At 39.1% G+C, this 16,395-nt stretch overlaps 1 protein-coding gene and 1 long non-coding RNA gene across 6 annotated transcripts in view; both read left to right on the top strand.

The window, feature by feature from the left end:
- Positions 1–1,052: 1,052 nt before the first annotated feature.
- On the top strand, positions 1,053–9,633 carry LOC124259281. 3 transcript variants are annotated; one of them, XR_006893807.1, is made up of 9 exons: positions 1,053–1,112; positions 3,710–3,877; positions 4,380–4,475; positions 5,123–5,968; positions 7,306–7,722; positions 7,965–8,120; positions 8,242–8,340; positions 8,893–9,006; positions 9,508–9,633. XR_006893807.1 is itself a non-coding variant. In XM_046693388.1 (5 exons), exons 1-5 carry the CDS (start codon positions 7,494–7,496, stop codon positions 9,591–9,593), a joined length of 684 nt encoding a protein of 227 aa, XP_046549344.1. In that variant the 5' UTR covers positions 7,386–7,493; the 3' UTR covers positions 9,594–9,633. The 3 variants fall into 3 exon arrangements, 1 of the variants encoding a protein (XP_046549344.1); XR_006893808.1 differs by having other exon boundaries at positions 1,062–1,112; positions 3,731–3,877; XM_046693388.1 differs by lacking the exons at positions 1,053–1,112; positions 3,710–3,877; positions 4,380–4,475; positions 5,123–5,968 and having other exon boundaries at positions 7,386–7,722.
- Positions 9,634–10,722: 1,089 nt separating this feature from the next.
- Positions 10,723–16,395, top strand: part of LOC124259289 — a 95,926-nt gene continuing 90,253 nt past the window's right edge. Inside the window, exons 1-3 of one of the 3 annotated variants that reach the window (XR_006893810.1) lie at positions 10,723–11,823; positions 14,004–14,093; positions 14,245–16,225. This is a non-coding gene — a long non-coding RNA (uncharacterized LOC124259289). Of the gene's footprint in view, positions 11,824–13,634; positions 13,648–14,003; positions 14,094–14,244; positions 16,226–16,395 lie in introns of those variants that run through there. The other 2 variants (XR_006893809.1, XR_006893811.1) reach the window with 2 other exon arrangements.

Here is a 16,395-nt window from a genome sequence, read left to right as displayed (position 1 = left end):
AGCAGCCGGGATACCGAACCCAGTCAGAGCGGGTGGGTGTAACGGCTGGTTCATTAGCAGATGCCGCCTTCAGGCCTCATATTGTGTGTGTATATAGAGATGATGGGTTTTGTAAATAGATGCTCATTTTTTGTGTATAACATTTTGCAATCAACAGACATCATAACATGTCATGTGTTCAAGTATCACACCTGCCTGTCTGTGTAATTACATAATGTGACAGAGACCGAACTCGGGCCATAAATCAATGCGTTTTGTTTATGGTGTATAGCCTGATTGGTGTTAAGTTCGAATTGCATGTGGTCAGTGATTGCAGTTGTGTATTGAATATTTTCATTAGCAGACAGGCAGGCAGACACACAGGTGTCAATAAAACAAGACATTGAGTTTTGTCTGTGACAACGACATATCTATATCACAGTTAGAAACTGAGTCAACGCTAAATAATGACATTGCTTTTAAGTATCGAACTGAGAAAGCGTCTCGGTAAGAAGAACGTGTGGTGAAATAGACAAATGAAGTTAATTTACTGTCATAACATATAAAAAGTTCGCGCCTGTGAGATATCAACAAAACATTAGAAAAATAGCTCACACCAAGGCCTTCACCGAGTATTCACCCGACAACCCGCTTCCAAGCTGCGTGAACCTATTTACTTGCGCACGTGCTATGGGCGCAGCCCAGCTGTTGAAACCCGTTTCCCCAGAAATCTCTGGGGAAAATTAGTGAAACGTTTGAACTCCGATTTCGCGCTGTTTTTTTCATCGCGTTATTTTTCAACTTTATAAGTTGAATTTGCATTTTTGACTATTTGTTTCGGTATGTCCATACCGAAAGGTATCAGAATCTGCAAAGTTGTGTTTTACGTTGCATGTGACCTTTAAGATGAATCATATATAGCTTATATTTACGTTATACTATAATTTTCCGAATAGTCGGTAACTTTGAGCCATGACATACTTCTTAAGGATACTTGTTTGATTGCTATATTTCTTTCAAGTTTAGTATTGTAGCATTGTATTGTAGCATATTGTATGCAGATTAAAGTAGCCCCGTGTTATCTAGATTACTCCGCCAGGCTCCCGAAAGAGGAATCACGAATGAGAATAGAGGTAACAGTTCTTCTGTTTAGTTAAGCATTGGTCACGTGAATACGTTGTAGTGTTCACTATGGACTTTTTTTAAACGGTTCTTCCGAATCATCTTTCAAAGCCAATACCTAGGATAAGACTCAACACATAAATTAGTTTTAATACATTTGTAATGAGCTTTGTATCGTGACTTATAAAATTTGCCGATGTGTAACAAGCACAGACAATCCCTACAACGTCCATGACCGATATGTAGATGAGTATCTAATAGTACATATTAATAGGGGGGACTATTTTGTTTATGGGGCGTGTGCTGACCTGTTTAGGCTTGCCTTCCGCGTCAGTTATTTATAGTTATCGAAGAGTTACGTGGTGGTTTCGTTCCGGCATATTTCAGTGAGCTTACACTTCCCCGTGACAAGGTCATTATAAAATGGGAAATGTGTAGCCATACCGTGTGCCTTTCTGTAACAGATTATTTTATGTTTATTAGAATGTTAATAATATTACCGTTACAATCATTGAATTTTCTCTCCCTTTTGACACCAATGTGATTGACAAAATTCGGGAAAAGCATGATAAGTATGCGGACCTCGCCTTTGAAATGTCTCGCTTGCATCCCAAGTAAACTGTCGTCAGCCTCCCCATTGTTCTCGGTGCCCTTGGTTTGGTACCTCCTGATCTATTGGCGCAGATCAGGAGAGTGCCCGGGTTCTCCACCTGGAGCACAGCCCTTCTGACACTCTTGGTAATGCAGAAGGCTGCAGTGTTAGGGAGCCTTCATATTCTCCGGAAAGTTCTTGGTGGTTGCGACTAGGCAGTGTTTCCTGGGAGAAGTCCCATTCGCTGTCTGGGCTGCGTGTAGAGGGGGCGAGGGCCCTGAGCTGATGATGAGCCTTACCAGCCTGACTGTGCCAGGATCACCCGAACCCTCTCTGCTGCAATTTTCATCTGTAATCTGTAAAACATAATAATAATAATAATAATAATAATAGTACTTTTATAGCGCCTCATCCACATCACTCAGGGACATGCTCTAAGCGCATAACATATATCCAGGTTATATGTACAGGAAGGTTGGCGTTTACAGATATTTCTTGAAGAGATGCGTTTTAAGCTTAGACTTAAAGACTTGCAAGAGGTGAAGTTGGCGGGGAAAATATGCCCAAATACGTGAAGATTTAATATAAAATATACTGAGGGAAACAAATAAGAGAACACCACTTCATATCAGTGTTCCTATATTTTTTCTCAGATTTCCTCCCACAGCGCTATTCTAAGCTGATGATGAACAATTGAAAATATTAAAGGAACACTAAGTCTTGAATTTTCCTGTGTTCCTTTATTTGTTTCTCTCAGGATATATAACAAATTCAATACCCAGATACACGTCGACATGTAACGATTGGAATTGCACATTGCACATCTTGCCTTTGACAATATATAGATAGAATCAGGTTCACTCACTATTGATACTATAGGTTGGTTGGTTGTTTAACGCCACACTCGGCAATGTTCCACTTAATGGTGGCGGTCTGTAAACATTCGAGTCTGGACCAGACAATCCAGTGATCAACGGCACAAGCATCGATCTCGGCAATTAGGATACGATGACATGTGTCAGCCAGGTCAACGTGCCTGACCACCCGATCCCATTAGTCGCCTCTTACGACAAGCATGGGTTGACATTATTGGTATGGAAATAGTAGTTTTACGTTACGTTACAAAATGAGCGTAACACACATAATAATTAGAATGTTTAGAAAAAGCTGCTATTTTATTGATTAATGCGGAGTATTTGCCATATCGGTGCATTTCGAAGACATCCAGTTCGATGGCCATGCCGTGTGAAAACTAAACTTAGAATGTTTCTGTGTCCAGTGAACGACACTATTCCATGCTTCCACTGGCGGCACCTACGGTGTTAGCACACAGTGAGTGAGTAGCATATTGTGGAAACATCCTGCTATTACTGATGGGGGGTGAACGTCACAACACACCGAACTATCACTTGTCTAATAAAGGACGGACTAAATGACACAGGCGAGTTGTATAACTTCAACAATACGAAAGCAACCAAAATGTACTTGTACTTTCCTAGTACAATTAAATATATGGAAACATGTAAATGTATGGTTTAGTTTGAACAGGTGATAAAAAGAGATGTTAAGGCTTGATAATTCTACTTCAGATTGATTCATTTCAACAGGTTTTATTATCAGGCGAGAAAAATATTTAGACTTTTGAAACATATTCTCCTTACAGATTTCTCATCGATTCATTTCAACTTTTTATATGCTAAATCAGAAACATAAAATAAGGCAAATGTTTGAAACTGATCCCCTTATGGATCTTTCTAAAGGGAAGTTGTGCTGTAGAAACATGAAAAATAAGGTACATATTTATATAGTCAATGTGTAGTCTACAAATACTACCTGATGCTACACATGTACCTTATGCGATACCGTACTGTTGTTGGACTTCATAATTACATAATCAATGGAATTCATTTCTTTCACTACTCAAATAAATATTAGCATGCTATTTCTTCAGTATCACCATATTACAAAACAGGCATGTGAAATGTTGTTCTCCACCAAATTATTATTTTTAAACAGGAACATTTCTGCACAATACAGATCGAACAACCCCGTGGAGGCACATGGGCAGTTGCTCGACGGATTTCTACTGGGAAGCGGCCTCTGGCACATGTCAGCCTTGTAATGAACTCTGTCATCAAGCAGAGGTCAGAGGGACTGTCGAACCCTGCAGGAGACTATGTCCAGGTAACATGGACTTCATATGTTGTTGACCGGTGAAGGTCCGGGTTAGGAATATTTATCTTCAGTAACCCGTGCTTGTCGTAAGAGGCGACTAACGGGATCGGGTGGTCAGGCTCGCTGACTTGGTTGACACATGTCATCAGTTCCCAGTTGTGTAGATCGATGCTCATGCTGTTGATCACTGGATTGTCTGGTCCAGACTCGATTATTTACAGTACAACTAAACCTATTCACTCAACCCAAAGGTCTGACAACAGGTACAACTACCACATGTCCTGAGCATATAACACGACATGCACAGGTTCAATATAACTATTGGTGGATTTGTCAGCTTATGGTCGGTCCACTGACATCTCTTCAATTCAGCCGATAGTACAGCTAAAACATAACTGAAATCCGACGCACATTTAATTGACATGCAGTACTTCGTTTTTAACAGTTTGACCTCACATCATACAATATTGGAGCCTACTGGAGTTGTTGTATTACTCTTTGTGTATTTTAGTATCGCTACCGGAGGCTGCGACAGCAACACTCACTGCTCCAGCTACAACAACATCTGCAACCCTACCATCACACGATATCTCAAGCAGTGAACACTGTAAGTTCCGAATGTCGAATGAAGAGATCATAATACTAAAATCAGTTAGAGATTGTCTGGATACAACCACGCTGGATACCACTAGTTTTTTCACAATGATTGTCGCATTTATGCAAAATCTTAGTTGCTCGTCATGCAATAATGACCAGTCCCTTGTCACAAAATGTCTATCCCTGTGGGATGCCTGTTTAAATGTTTTGCCAGTAACCAATGCTGATTGTTGGTGGTCAGGCTAAATGGTTCTGCGTCCTCATGGCATCAATCACTGGACACTAATTGTTTACAAGCCGCATCGAGGTAGCTGGAGCGCTTAGATAAAAACCACTCATCACTTCACCTGATTTAGATAACACATGCAATTCGAGTTATTGAATGCAATACACTCGAAAATAACTTAATAAAAAATCCGCTGTGAGGATATAGGTTTGAATCCCGAGAAAGTAATGTGAGTTGCTTCTAACTTTGTGGATTAAAACAAAATACTGATCGATAGATTTTACTGAAAGCTAAGACAAGCGCCACTTATCAATTGCATCAGTTCATTTTACAAATGGCAACAGCTTGGTTTGAATTTATCTAAGGATCAAGTTCAGTTTTGGGATGTGCTTTAATACTTATAAAACGAAAAAAAACGACATATTTTTCAGATTGGTATTCGGCGGCAGAATATGCTGTCACTATACTGGCAGTGGGCATCGTCCTGATTTCTCTGGTGTCCTTAACAGTTCTGCTGAGGAAAGAAATTCAGTCGCTCTTTTCCCAAAAATATACCAGTCAGAGAAAGCACAGTTCTATGGAATCCGAGAAGTGACATTGTCGCTATGTCGCATTGTTGCCCTCTCAAAAACAAGTAAAGTCAGGCAAAATAAACCAAAACGCGACACGCGACATCGCAACAACGCGACATTTCGCCCATTTGTCGCATTGCGACAATGTCCCTTCCAGGATTCCATAGAATATACATGTATAGTTTCACATTAAATCTGTAAGGCTCATTTTCCAAAACATCTAGAATATCATTTGGATAATTTCGTTTTTAGATATGATAATTAATTGTATGATGCACATTGCACTTTACTCATGAAGAATAAAACAAATAAAGAATGGTATTTTGCGTTGCGTTTTGTCATCAATGAAAATCGCTGAACATTATGGAGAGTTGATTAAATACAGTCGTGTGGTCATACTTGCTGGGGGCATTTATTCGACTATGTGGATATTAGTTCTGATTTAATCTATAACATGGTGAGTGAGTTTACCATATAACATACAACAAATCGTTACACCCAGTCAGTTGGTATTTGAAGTAGCAATAAATGGACTAAACCGATATCTGAAGTCTGCAGCCTTGGTCCAGGGATCTTGTGAGCAAAGATCTGTCACACTTAGGATGTGTCTTTAGTTCCTGTGAACAGGAAATTACATAACAATTAAGATAGAAAGCTACAAGTTGGGTTTTCCCATTTACGTCACTGTCACGTGACTAAATATCGGTGGCGTGAGCTATAGAGGTCATACGCAAGGTAATCCAGGATATATAGCATGGTGAATCTTTCTCAAAGCACCATAATGTTCGTCTCCACCACCATACACAGGCGGGTCCCCACAGACCTCCTAAATCAGAGCTGGGGTAACGTGACACTGGAAAGAAGACTTCATTTGGATAGGATTTATCACTGTCATGCCCGACTCAGTCGAAACAGATTTTCGAAGGGCATTGGTTAAGCCCTAGTTCGAACATAGTAGGATTCGTGTTGGTGTGAAAGTAATGTGAGTTGCTTCTAACTTTGTGGATTAAAAAAATAATACTGATCGATTGATTTGACTGAACGCTAAGACAAGCGCCACTTATCAATTGCATCAGTTCATTTTACAAATGGCAACAGCTTGGTTCTAATTTATCTAAGGATCAAGTTCAGTTTTGGGATGGCTTTAATACTTATAAAACGAAAAAAAACGACATATTTTTCAGATTGGTATTCGGCGGCAGAATATGCTGTCACTATACTGGCAGTGGGCATCGTCCTGATTTCTCTGGTGTCCTTAACAGTTCTGCTGAGGAAAGAAATTCAGTCGCTCTTTTCCCAAATATATACCAGTCAGAGAAAGCACAGTTCTATGGAATCCGAGAAGGGACATTGTCGCTATGTCGCATTGTTGCCCTCTCAAAAACAAGTAAAGTCAGGCAAAATAAACCAAAATGCGACACGCGACATCGCAACAACGCGACATTTCGCCCATTTGTCGCATTGCGACAATGTCCCTTCCAGGATTCCATAGAATATACATGTATAGTTTCACATTAAATCTATAAGGTTCATTTTCCAAAACATCTAGAATATCATTTGAATAAATTCGTTTTTAGATATGATAGTTAATTGTATGATGCACATTGCACTTTACCCATGAAGAATAAAACAAATAAACAATGGTATTTTGCCTTTTTTTTTGTCATCAATGAAAATCGCTGAACATTATGGAGAGTTGATTAAATACAGTCGTGTGGTCATACTTGCTGGGGGCATTTATTCGACTATGTGGATATTAGTTCTGATTTAATCTATAAAATGGTGAGTGAGTTTACTATATGACATACAACAATCGTTACACCCAGTCAGTTGGTATTTGAAGTAGCAATAAATGGACTAAACCGATATCTGAAGTCTGCAGCCTTGGTCCAGGGATCTTGTGAGCAAAGATCTGTCACACTTATGACGTGTCTTTAGTTCCAGTGAACAGGAACATAAGAATAAAGATAGAAAAGCTAACAGTTGGGTTTTCCGTCACTGTCCGTTGGGTTTTCCCGTCACTGTCACGTGACTAAATATAGGTGGCGTGAGCTATAGAGGTCATACGCAAGGTAATCCAGGATATATAGCATGGTGAATCTTTCTCAAAGCACCATAATGTTCGTCTCCACCACCAGACACAGGAGGGTCCCCACACACCTCCTTAATCAGAGCTGGGGTAACGTGACACTGGAAAGAAGACTTCATTTGGATAGGATTTATCACTGTCATGCCCGACTCAGTCGAAACAGATTTTCGAAGGGCATTGGTTAAGCCTAGTTCGAACATAGTAGGATTCGTGTTGGCGTCTGTGTTCCTATGCACAGTACTAGGGAAGCCGATATGTGAAGTAGGGACGTACTATGATACTGGAACCGACAACTGTGACCCTTGCAGTCATATATGTGAGAACTCCGAGGTGCAAAAAACAACAGCCGAATGCGAAACTAAATGTCCAGGTGAGATTGACTCTAGCTTTATTTGCATTGCGTCATAATGTAATAACAAGTCTGTATGTTGTTGCAAAACGTATACACAGTACTACATTAATTATATCTCGACATCTTATTAGTAACTGTGATACAATGAAAGAGTATTCAACTTCAAAGGTGCATAGGTATTTCGTGGGTGGTATCCCAATGTGCTTTCAGTATCTATCTCACTGAGACCACGTGATTATGAATCCTTTATTTGATTCTAGGATATGGTCGCAGAGAATCTCCACACGGAAGGAAATGCCCATATCTACACTATTATGATGCCGTTGTGTCTCGATGTGACTCCTGTGAGGGTCTCTGCATCCATCTTGGATCACATGAACGGGACCATGAAGAAAAATGTCGACGTCACTGCCCTGGTCAGTTTGTTCTCCTTTATAAATATTTGATCTTGTGAAAGTGAATATATTATTTCCGGTCACCTATTTTGGTTACATAATATTGTTAAAGTTGGTAAGGAATGTTGTTGCTTTGTTGCAGAGTGGCCTGGTAATAGCACTACAACTGTCTCTCCACAAGACTCAACCATGACAAATTCTCAGAACAAATCACTCGTCACCTACAACCTACCTTACTCATGTACGTGCATTGTAAAATATTGTGGTTCTGTGATATCTGTTTCAAATAAATGTATGCCGTAGTACTAACTTAATCAGTGAATTTTGTACATGAAGAATTTGTTAAGCAAATTAATTTCGGATAACATAATTGTTGTATAATTGTATAATTACTAAATATAATCAAAATGCCTTTTGACCGCCTCCGTGGTGTAGTGGTTAGAGCGTCCGCCCAGAGAGCGGAAGGTCGCGGGTTCGATCCCCTACCGCGTCATACCAAAAGACGTTAAAATATGGTACTTGTTGGTCCCTGCCTGGCGCTCGGCATTAATGGGTACATCAAGGACTGGTCGGCTCGGAGTCAGTATAATGTGTCTGAGTGGGGTATTCATGCTTCACTGCGGCATGGTATCTCAGTGGGCTAGCACTATAAAACCAGCTTCAGTCTGGGCTAGTACAAGCAGCCGCACACACATATACACACACATGCACATCGTCATATGAGCGAAATATTCTCAAGCACGACGTTAAACCCAATTTCACCTCATCTCACCTCATAATGCTTTTTACACAGTGGTCATCCTACTTGCTACGTGTGTGGTGGCGGTTGCTGCAGTTGGCGTTCTGTGTGTGTTCTTGATCAGGAGGAAGAAGTGTTTCTGTCAGCGTCCATCTAAACCCATACCAGGTATTTGTCAGCTACCCTCTCCAACACCCACTAACACCAATACCCACTAAATATGAACCACAGACATCAGATCCTGTTAGCTGTCGATAATTGACATAACTTCTAAGGTCAGCTTCATCCACCCAATATATTTCATTCACTGGATGCTTCCACTCTTACAGCCACAACGTCTCTCACACCTCCGACCCATTACCCAAACACAACACATCGCCACAATCACATCACTTTCAGTATGCTACACTGACAGTGTAAATGTGAAGGTATATTGCGTGTGAATCAGCTTGTTTCTTTTTTCATATGTTTGATTATAACAACATTTGATTACAACACGATGACATAATTAGAACAATAAGGAATACTTGTTCTGAGGATTTTCGTAAACAGACTTTGGGTTTGAAAAAACGTGAATATCACACACTGTACTTGTTGTAAGAACCATCGTGAATCGTAAATGTGAATACCAAGCATATATGCCTCACACTTAATTTTGTCCTCTTTCAGAACTCCTGACTGGCGAAGGAAACCCTCTAACACATCCCGAGGATGACCATCAGGGTGATGGAAGATGTCTAACCCATTCAGTGTAATATATAAAACAGGTTCAAAATAAACAAGTTTAAAAATTCACAATCTTTGCTTGTTAATATGATACTCATCTTCGTTTTATTGAACAAGAAAGCAAGTTCGTCCTCTCCATGGAAAGTATGGTCTGTTTGTGATACTGTTTTCAACGAGCCACACTCGGAGAAGGTCTTGAGTTACCTCCCCTTTACATTAGACACCGGCACCATGCAAGGTTATTCCAATACAACTACATTCTGGCATGTTCAGGTCTTGGAATGGCATACATGGCAACACTCCCTTCCTTAAGGCATTTCAGATCATAATGATTGTGAACAACATCTTATATTCTGCTTATATAAACGAAATATCTAGTTATGTTCATCATTCAGTTACCAACCATTATTAACAATTACCTAGTCTAGCATGTCTTGACAACGCCAGGCTTTGACTTATTTCAGTTTGAATGATTCATGGTCGCGTGGGTGTGACATATGGCACCTTGACCCTGTTTGGCGTAATCGGATACAACTAGGTCACTTACTAAGAGAAACCAGGATATACAAGCCCTGGACACTGAAGTATATACTTCTGTAGTCGAACAAGACTAATAGAAAAAGAAATATAGATAATATATTGTCAAAGATGTTAATATACATGACTAATATTGATTTCATATTGAATAGGCCACGCTTAACAGAAACGTACGTTTTAAATTCTAGTAACTAAAGTGACTAAACTCAGTTCTTACAACAATCGAAGTTTTCATGGATTCAAGGATCTATATCGTTAGGCGATACACAATACAAGCAGTGTGCGAAATTGCCACTGGCCCGCTTGCATATGGCTAGTAAAATTGCAGTCGGGTCAGTAAATCTCCAGTCACTGACCCGACTGGCTAGTGAATTTTCAAGGGGTCATTTTGTAAATATATCACTCTCTCCGACTTGAAATTATAATACAGTTTTAAATCATGCAAAATTGTGGCCTGATAAAAATGTTCATCATATTAGCATCTTAATGATAAAACCCGTGTCATACCGACAGTATCTTATTCTCATCTATTTTTGTAATCTTTTGCTTAGTTTCTACATTCAAATTTCGGGCTAGTGAATTATTTTGTGGGCAGGTAACTTTCAGGCATAGCTAACCCGACTGGCTAGCAAAATTTGGGAACTATTTCGCACACTGAATACAAGGAGAAAAGTGTTAAAAGATTGTCTTTGTCCATAACACTATCTTCATTGATCACGTGCAATTATACGCAAAAAGAGAAAGCAGATGCCATCATATCGAAAGATAATTTCTTCGGTAATAAAATGCCACATAGCAGCCTCTTAATTCATTTAATAATCATATATTTACGAAAAAAGAAGCACTTTCAGACCTTTTTGTTGGGAGTGAGTGAGTATATTTTTATGCCGCTTTTATGACGGTTACATTTCACGCAAACCCTAGAGCACAGTAACGGTGCCAACAACCCACGAAGCCAAATCGGGGAGATATGATCTCAAACCGCCTGCCACAGGTTTCTGGAGTGGTCCCACCTTTGCCAAGCTTTAAATGGGCATGCTGCTATGATTCAGATCGATCCTGTATGGTGTTAACAAACATTTAAGAATACAAATTTTGAACATTGTTACAATAATCAGCTACAATGATTCAGTGTATGATAAAATGCGTTAAATAAGCCCCATCACTTGACTACCAAATACCCGATATCATTACTAATTGATACATGTTCATGATATATTTAATTAAAAACTGATTCTACTTTTAATTGAGATTTATCATGAATATTGATAATGTTTTTCTCGCTTTTAGTCCAAAGGGTGTATTATATGTGTGTGCCATGGACACCACGAACATTCATCATAACGTGTGTTTTCCCTATGACTATATATGTTTCATGAATCCGTATCGGGGCAGAATCAATTCTGGTTACTCTCTGGCCTTAACGTTTAATATATCGGAGTAGATATAGCGATTACCTTCAGCATGACAATAGGAGCGCTACGATCACTATTACACGGCTACAGCAATATTATCGATTATACTGACAAAGGGAGGTCAGGACCCGGAAACGTGTCGTGCAATGAACGAGTGTATTGGGTATTGATGCTAAGGGCAAAATGTCGGCGTGCCGGAAGGACTTCTACTTCGACATAAAAACCGAGAAGTGTCAGTCTTGCGCTGAGTTGTGCCATCAAGCCGAAGTTAGAGGAACTGTGGACCTCTGCAGCAGACTGTGTCCAGGTACAATCTGTCAGTTCTGTCATTAAATCCTACATTAGAAGGTAGACTGTGTCCAGGTACAATCTGTCAGTTCTGTCATTAAATCCTACATAGAAAGGTAGACTGTGTCCAGGTACAATCTATCAGTTCTATCATTAAATCCTACATTAGAAAGGTAGACTGTGTCCAGGTACAATCTGTCAGTTCTGTCATTAAATCCTACATTAGAAAGGTAGACTGTGTCCAGGTACAATCTGTCAGTTCTGTCATTAAATCCTACATTAGAAAGGTAGACTGTGTCCAGGTACAATCTGTCAGTTCTGTCATTAAATCCTACATTAGAAAGGTAGACTGTGTCCAGGTACAATCTGTCAGTTCTGTCATTAAATCCTACATTAGAAAGGTAGACTGTGTCCAGGTACAATCTATCAGTTCTGTCATTAAATCCTACATTAGAAAGGTAGACTGTGTCCAGGTACAATCTGTCAGTTCTGTCATTAAATCCTACATTAGAAAGGTAGACTGTGTCCAGGTACAATCTGTCAGTTCTGTCATTAAATCCTACATTAGAAAGGTAGACTGTGTCCAGGTACAATCTGTCAGTTCTGTCATTAAATCCTACATTAGAAAGGTAGACTGTGTCCAGGTACAATCTGTCAGTTCTGTCATTAAATCCTACATTAGAAAGGTAGACTGTGTCCAGGTACAATCTGTCAGTTCTGTCATTAAATCCTACATTAGAAAGGTAGACTGTGTCCAGGTACAATCTGTCAGTTCTGTCATTAAATCCTACATTAGAAAGGTAGACTGTGTCCAGGTACAATCTGTCAGTTCTGTCATTAAATCCTACATTAGAAAGGTAGACTGTGTCCAGGTACAATCTATCAGTTCTGTCATTAAATCCTACATTAGAAAGGTAGACTGTGTCCAGGTACAATCTATCAGTTCTGTCATTAAATCCTACATTAGAAAGATAGACTGTGTCCAGGTACAATCTGTCAGTTCTGTCATTAAATCCTACATTAGAAAGGTAGACTGTGTCCAGGTACAATCTGTCAGTTCTGTCATTAAATCCTACATTAGAAAGGTAGACTGTGTCCAGGTACAATCTGTCAGTTCTGTCATTAAATCCTACATTAGAAAGGTAGACTGTGTCCAGGTACAATCTATCAGTTCTGTCATTAAATCCTACATTAGAAAGGTAGAGACTGTGTCCAGGTACAATCTGTCAGTTCTGTCATTAAATCCTACATTAGAAAGGTAGACTGTGTCCAGGTACAATCTGTCAGTTCTGTCATTAAATCCTACATTAGAAAGGTAGACTGTGTCCAGGTACAATCTGTCAGTTCTGTCATTAAATCCTACATTAGAAAGGTAGACTGTGTCCAGGTACAATCTGTCAGTTCTGTCATTAAATCCTACATTAGAAAGGTAGACTGTGTCCAGGTACAATCTGTCAGTTCTGTCATTAAATCCTACATTAGAAAGGTAGACTGTGTCCAGGTACAATCTGTCAGTTCTGTCATTAAATCCTACATTAGAAAGGTAGACTGTGTCCAGGTACAATCTGTCAGTTCTGTCATTAAATCCTACATTAGAAAGGTAGACTGTGTCCAGGTACAATCTGTCAGTTCTGTCATTAAATCCTACATTAGAAAGGTAGACTGTGTCCAGGTACAATCTATCAGTTCTGTCATTAAATCCTACATTAGAAAGGTAGACTGTGTCCAGGTACAATCTGTCAGTTCTATCATTAAATCCTACATTAGAAAGGTAGACTGTGTCCAGGTACAATCTGTCAGTTCTATCATTAAATCCTACATTAGAAAGGTAGACTGTGTCCAGGTACAATCTGTCAGTTCTGTCATTAAATCCTACATTAGATAGGTAACACATTAGCAAACATACTCACCTCATTTATATTTCTTGATGTTTATCTGGAAGTATGAAACACGAACATAGCAATACATGTATAGGGGTCTTAAATGAAGGGGATATCTGAACCTGTTAACCTTTATAATGGTCTTTTTTAAAAAAACAAAGGATGTTATCTGATTGCTTTACTTGAGGTTATGGCTCTTATTCGTTAAATGAACAGATAAAAAAAGCATTTATTGTATACGGTATATTTGGTATCAAACATGCACGTCGTACAAAGTTTACTTTCTATGGCATATTTCATGGCGGTTTTTGTATGACAGTGTCTTCAGATAACACTGTTTCGGCGACTCACGTTGACACGTTGACAACCACCAGTGCAGCTGAGGCAGCAACTTTACCTTTGTATGACGGTGAGTGGTATAATGTCATACAAAGCTTTCTGAGAATATGGATAGTATTCCACTGAGTAATTATCGTTGACGTTGTTTTAAATATACCTGCACTGATTATACGTATGTACAGCCAGCCAGTCTTTGAATAATTTGACTATCGCTCTTCTAGATAGGTACTTGATGCCAGAGGGGGTGGTCATCACTGTGGGAGTGGTCATTATTCTGGTATCCATGGTGGCCTTGGTCATCATACTGTACAGTGGAAGAATGGAAACAAATCTGAGCAAACGACGAGGGCGGAATGAGGAAGCTGAAACTACGATTACTCTGAGTGGCATCAATGTAGACGTGGAATATATGCAGTTTGTGCATAAGAAATCTCGTGTCTGTTGTTGGTCAGCATGTCGTCAGCTGTTTCTTGATAAAGATAGTTGTAGAGGAACTAATATGCCAGTGCTTGGTGTTTCTTGAATGTTATCATGTCGGTTGTGTATGTAATAAGTATTGTTTTATATATTCTGAGATTTCAAGTGATCAAGTCTAATGGTATATCAATGTATATACCTGAATGGTAATGTAAAACAAATCGAATGAGTGTAGTTAACAAATCGGTTCTGAAAGAAATGTTTTGTGATGTTTTGTTGATTATATAATGTTTTACTGAGTCTCCAATAAAAGTGTTGTAACTATGATGTATTTTGTCTTAATATGCTATACATCAGAGAGAGAGAGAGAGAGAGAGAGAGAGAGAGAGAGAGAGAGAGAGAGAGAGAGAGAGAGAGAGAGAGAGAGAGAGAGAGAGAGAGAGAGAGAGAGAGAGATTTGACAAGTGTTGTTAATTGAGACGCGGATTATATTACCAACATTTCTAACATCATTGGGGACTTCAGGCTTCACGTAAACAAATATTTTCTGAGATAGGTGTAGGTTATTATGTAACGATTTCAACCGTTGTATAATGAATCACCATATTAATACATCAATCATTCATTTTGATTATATACATTCTTGATAGTCAATATCCCATATGAGCAATGGCGCAATCGGAGGGGTGATATTTGAGAATGGGGTTACTTTGGATAGAATAGTTTAAGTATATTCTTTAGTTTGAGATTGCAGTGGTATGTCAGAGTTAGATCTCCAACCCTGTTCAGAATGTCAGTGTGTGCCCTATTAATCGAACATCTCATTTATTTATCGTATATATCTTCCAGTTGGTGTTTATGAATGCAAATTGTACTGCAATATTCGTGGTCAGGGTGTAACATTTTGTAATTTACTTCAGTTCTTTCGTTTAAATATAACTCAGGTGAGTTCTTTTTCAAAATGCATCATTGGAATGAGGCCGGATTTAATGTTTATTTGTGTTACATGTATACATGTATGTGCTTTGCATTTGCCCTTGTCAGATATCTGCAATATATTGATATCCAACTTGAAAAAGAATATAATGCCAAATATACATGCAATTTTCTATTCAAGATGACGAGTACAGATCGACTATGTAAACTATGTAAATTTGTTTGTCAGTTATCACCAGTGCCTTATGTTTGTATGCTACCTCAATTTGTTTACGTGAAATGATTCGGGTTGCTGTAGAGAGACCCATTTGTGCGATCTACCGAGGATACATGCGGATATATTGTGACAGGAAAAACAACGTTTTGTTCAGTGAAATTTGCATGATCTTATCCCAGTTAACACCCATTTTATATCTTACGAGCATGGTAGACTGGCTGCTTGGACCAACTGCAACTGATAAAAAGGTTGTTCTAAATATAGCAACATCCATTGACGTCCAGGTCTCACGATGTATACTGGAGTAAAACATGGCGTCCAGGGTGAATATTCGTCCCAGTCGCCAGACACCTGAAACTGTCCGAAATGGACTAGTAGTGACTCAATACTGGACATACGGACGGTTTATATCGGTTCAAAGCGATGTCCGACTCAACTAAAATAATTTTCCAGAGGGTGTCAGCTGGACTTGATATGAAATGTTCGTTGGGAATCCTTGTGATAACCATGACTATTAGGTGGAGTCAACAGAAGGCCCGTGTGTAAAAAGAGTATTATATGACATCGTCACCCACATCTGCGATTCCTGCAGTGATATATGTGAATATGTTGAAGCACCGACAACCACCGAGGTATGCAGATTTTAAATGTCCAGGGAAATTTATAAATTAATATATACAGCCCATCACAATTGTAGAAAAAAATAGTGAAAACAAATCAGTGTCTGTGTCCTTTGATGTTTTACATTTACAACTATGTAATTATTTTAAACATATTTCAGTAGACTACAGTCACTATTTAA

This window comes from Haliotis rubra, unplaced genomic scaffold, assembly GCF_003918875.1.
Source record: "Haliotis rubra isolate DU_JTF1 unplaced genomic scaffold, ASM391887v1 Scf716, whole genome shotgun sequence".
Classification (NCBI taxonomy): domain Eukaryota; kingdom Metazoa; phylum Mollusca; class Gastropoda; order Lepetellida; family Haliotidae; genus Haliotis; species Haliotis rubra.
Note: the sequence above shows the minus strand (reverse complement) of the source record. Positions and strands in the feature narration are given on the sequence as shown.

Excerpts from the sequence above, each read along its gene's own strand:
- LOC124259281 (XM_046693388.1), top strand. The coding sequence starts at position 7,494 with ATGCCCGACTCAGTCGAAACAGATTTTCGAAGGGCATTGGTTAAGCCT. Across the intron at positions 8,121-8,241 it reads ATGTCGACGTCACTGCCCTG|AGTGGCCTGGTAATAGCACT; the intron begins GTCAGTTTGTTC and ends GCTTTGTTGCAG. Across the intron at positions 8,341-8,892 it reads CTACAACCTACCTTACTCAT|TGGTCATCCTACTTGCTACG; the intron begins GTACGTGCATTG and ends CTTTTTACACAG.